Raw genomic sequence first — 4,461 nt, 5'->3', positions numbered from 1 at the left:
TCCTTCTTCTTCTTCTTCTCTTCTTCTTCTTTCTTCTTTTCTTTCTTCTTCTTCTTTTCTCTTCTTCTTCTTCTTTCTCTTCTTCTTTTCTTTCTTCTTCTTTTCTTTTCTCTTTCTTCTCTCTCTTCTTCTTCTTCTTCTTCTTCTCTTCTTCTTCTTCTTCTTCTTCTTCTTCTTCTTCTTCTTCTTCTTCTTCTTCTTCTTCTTTCTTCTTCTTCTTCTTCTCTTTTCTTCTTCTTCTTCTTCTTCTCTTCTTCTTCTTCTTCTTCTTCTTCTTCTTCTTCTTCTTCTTCTTCTTCTTCTTCTTCTTCTCTTCTTCTTCTTCTTCTTCTTCTTTCTTCTTCTTCTTCTTCTTCTTATCTTCTTCTCCTTCTCCTTCTCTTCTCCTTCGTCTTCGTCTTCTCTTCTTCTTCTTCTTCTTCTTTCTTCTTCTTCTTCTTCTTCTTCTCTTCTTCTTCTTCTCTCTTCTTCTTCTTTCTTCTTCTTCTTCTTTCTTCTTCTTCTTCTTCTTCTTCTTCTTCTTCTTCTTCTTCTTCTTCTTCTTTCTTCTTCTTCTTCTTCTCTTCTTCTTCTTCTTCTTCTTCTTCTTCTTCTTCTTCTTCTTCTTCTTCTTCTTCTTCTTCTTCTTCTTCTTCTTCTTCTTCTTCTTCTTCTTCTTCTTCTTCTTCTTCTTCTTCTTCTTCTTCTTCTTCTTCTTCTTCTTCTTCTTCTTCTTCTTCTTCTTCTTCTTCTTCTTCTTCTTCTTCTTCTTCTTCTTCGTCTTCTTCTTCAAGTACCAAGTCTGTGCCAGACATCGGTGATCATGGTACCCATTCATCTCTCTGATCATATAACCTCAGAAAACTAATATTATTCTTCTCTTTCATTGTTACCCAGCTGTTCAAACTATTCAAATATGTTTTTTCGTGGTCTACCTTTACTCATTTTTTCTTTCTATCTTTCCTGTGAGAGCAAGATGTTCAATACATTAATGTCGATTTAGGTGCCCTAAAAATTGCATTTGTCTTTTTCTTATTGTACGAATTAATAACCTTTTACTTTCAACTTGCTCTAATACTTCTTCATTAGTTTTCTTCTCTATCCATGAGATTCTTAACATCCTTCTAAGAAACCACATTTCTGCTGCCTCCAGTTTCTTTCTAATGTCTTCTGTAATTGTCCAGCTTTCACAGAGATAAAATAATGTGACTAATGATTTTTATTTCTTTTAAAACTAAAACACAAAAACTTTGATTTCTCCACAGGGCCCAGGTCATCACATAATAAACTTTTTCAACCGTAGAGATTGTAATATCGTTCGCAATTACGTAGTCCCACATCAAGAAGGATATGAAAATGCTGTGTATCGTAACTTCAAAGCAGGGATTGCCTCTTACTCAATCTTTCAGAAAGATGTCACAGATTGCGTCCTTGGAAAAAAAGAACCAACTCCTGAGAAGAAGAAAATTCTTCTTGAAACGATTATCAAAGTTCTTTCAGAATTGCAAAAGGTCTTCTCTAAATTCCTCGGAGATTTGTAAATCTGAAATATAATCCAAAACAATAATAATTTTGTTGCTGCTGAATACGATGATTGATTATGATGGTGACGATGAATTCTATTCTATATTCCAGTAGACATTCACACCTACACACACACACACACACACAAACACACCTACACACACACACACACACACAAACATACACACACAAACACACACACAAACACACACACACACCCACACACACACACAAACACACACACACACATATACACACACACAAACACACACACACACAAACACACACACACAAACACACACACACAAACACACACACACACACACAAACACACACACACACACGCAACCATATACACTATAATATTATCAAGGATTGTTGCCTGTATCATACTACCAGAATATGTAATGATGATGATGATGATGATGATGATGATGATGATGATGATGATGATGGCTATGATGATGATGATGATGATGATGATGATGATGATGATGATGGTGATGATGGTGATGATGATGATGATTATGATGATGGCTCATCTTAACTATATAACTCTCAAGATTTTCTTATAATGTTATTAACAAATATATCAATGGAATAGAGAAGAGAAAAGAAAATATATATCTTGATAATGACAATTGTAGCTTGCACTTTTTATAGCATTTGAGATAGCTACATCTACTTATCGTAGCCTGCTATTTACTTTAGTGCTTTGATATTATCAAAATAAAAAAGTGAGCAACTATTGGTTTCGTTCTTTTCCTTTCCTGTTCATTGTTCGTAGTTTATTCTGATCCAAATAGAGCTGCTAGAATGGTGATTGGTTGTGGGTGAAATAGCATGTAACGCCGATTTTAATATCTTTGCATTGGCTCCCTGTTAACAGCCGAATTATGTTCAAAATTCTATCCTATGCTTTTAAATGTTTTAATAAGACAGCTCCTGTCTACCTACAAAACATGGTTAATCTCTATGTGCTGGAGAGAGAACTTAGATCCAGTGGTCAAGATCTCTTCCAGGTTCCTCGCTGAAGATCGTCTTTTAGTGAGAGATAATAATAATAATAATAATAATAATAATAATAATAATAATAATAATAATAATAATAATAATAATAATAATAATAATAATAATAATAATAATAATAATAATGATAATAACAATACTAATAATAATAATAATAATAACAATAATATGTATAATTTATACTTTATACTTATACTTTATAGACTCTATACTTTATACCCTTTATACTTTATACTTTATACTCAGCCGCAGTGCAGTGCCGTAAATTGAGCAAGGGGAGGACAAACAACACAGCGGCGGGTGATCGAACTCGGTACCTTTTGGGTACGAAGCAAAGACCGTACCACGCTGAGCCACGCTGCCCCCAATGTTCTGTTGTTTGACATTTCGCAATATAATCCGAGCCGTCTTTAGATTGTCCAGAACAGCGCTGCCCGACTAGTATAGGGAATGAGATTAGCGGAAGAGTAGCGTCCCTTGATTGGACGTCACCCATAGTCTGTGACGTCACCGGCGGAGAAGTTATTGTTGGTTGTGCGCATGCCTCCACGAGGACGAGAGAGACGCATGCGCAAAACCAAATTGACGTTATCTCTGTAAGGTGTGATTCTGCCAGACCTCTGCTTCATGACCTGCATTGGCTGCATGTTGAGAAAATGATTAAATTCAAAGCTTGTATTTTAGTGTATCGTTGTCTTAAAAGTACTGCCCCTTCCTACTTTTCGGAACTAATTGAAAGATTTTCAAAACCCCGCCCCTTACGTTCGGCCATTGATTCCCCCAAACTAGTTGTCCCTCGAATACGCAAAAATGCTGGAATGAGATCCTTTTCTCATTTCGGACCCTCTGTTTTGTATGCCTTACCACAGAGCATTTGTGAAAAAGAATCTTTGTCTATTTTTAAACGTTCGCCAAGGACATCTTTGACGTTCGCTTAAAACATTTCTGTTTCGATTTTAGTAGAAGATAATATGAGAAGCAATATAGTACAGGTGTCTGGTTTGTGTTGTGTTGTGTGTGTGATGATGATGATGATGATGATGATGATGATGATGATGATGATGATGATGATGATGACGACGATGATGATGATGATGATGATGATGATGATGTTGATGATGATGATGATGACATAATACTGGATTGAAACGGTGAGGTATATTTATCACATTTTCCACTCACCAATATCATTTATTCCTTTAATCGTAAATAACTGATAACCTTGTTTTTTCTTCTCCCAAATGTGAACCATCGTCTCAAAACGGTATCATGTCGGAACGAACCAGGTGCTTAGAAGCCGAATTAAATGTTAAACTGGTCAAAAATATAAATTGTTGGCATTAGCACCATAAAATATGGTATCCGTTCTCCTCAACAAACCATACAAACTCAACACAATTCTGATATTTCTGGATATAAATTCAATTTTTAACATCTTAACCAACCCGACTTAATACCGTTTTGAGGCGAAGGGTCACACATATAATAAAACTGTTGCTGCTGAAACTTGAATAAATAAACAAAAATGGTCAAAAGGAATGGACGTTTGAATTTTTAAAACTGATACAAATGATGTGGACACGTTTGGTTTGACATTAACATTTGTTAACAAAACACCCTGCTTGAAATAATAACGTTGAATGAAAGATGACAGTATGACGTTTGTTAATGCGGATGCTTTTTATTTGGATTGACAATGAGGAAACCCGAAAAGTGAACATAATCTGATTTCATTCATAAAATATAAGCGTCCATTTCTTTTGACTTCTTCTTCTTCTTCTTCTTCTTCTTCTTCTTCTTCTTCTTCTTCTTCTTCTTCTTCTTCTTCTTCTTCTTCTTCTTCTTCTTCTTCTTCTTCTTCTTCTTCTTCCCTCTCTTCTTCTTCTTCTTCTTCTTTCCTCTCTTCTTTCTTCTTCTTCTTCTTCTTCT

At 35.1% G+C, this 4,461-nt stretch overlaps 1 protein-coding gene across 1 annotated transcript in view; it reads left to right on the top strand.

Moving 5' to 3' along the window:
- LOC144958963 (uncharacterized) overlaps positions 1-1,656 on the top strand; it is a 7,885-nt gene extending 6,229 nt beyond the window's left edge. The window contains exon 2 of the mRNA XM_078891263.1: positions 1,245-1,656. Coding sequence (XP_078747389.1) covers positions 1,245-1,520 — 276 coding nt within the window. The 3' untranslated portion in view covers positions 1,521-1,656. The remainder of the gene's footprint in view (positions 1-1,244) is intronic.
- Positions 1,657-4,461: the final 2,805 nt, after the last annotated feature.

Source organism: Berghia stephanieae, chromosome 13, assembly GCF_034508935.2.
Source record: "Berghia stephanieae isolate SIO BIC M18660-M18661 chromosome 13, UCSD_Bste_1.3, whole genome shotgun sequence".
Classification (NCBI taxonomy): Eukaryota; Metazoa; Mollusca; class Gastropoda; order Nudibranchia; family Aeolidiidae; genus Berghia; species Berghia stephanieae.
The sequence above is the reverse complement of the archived record's forward strand: the minus strand, read 5'-3'. Positions and strand labels throughout refer to the sequence as shown.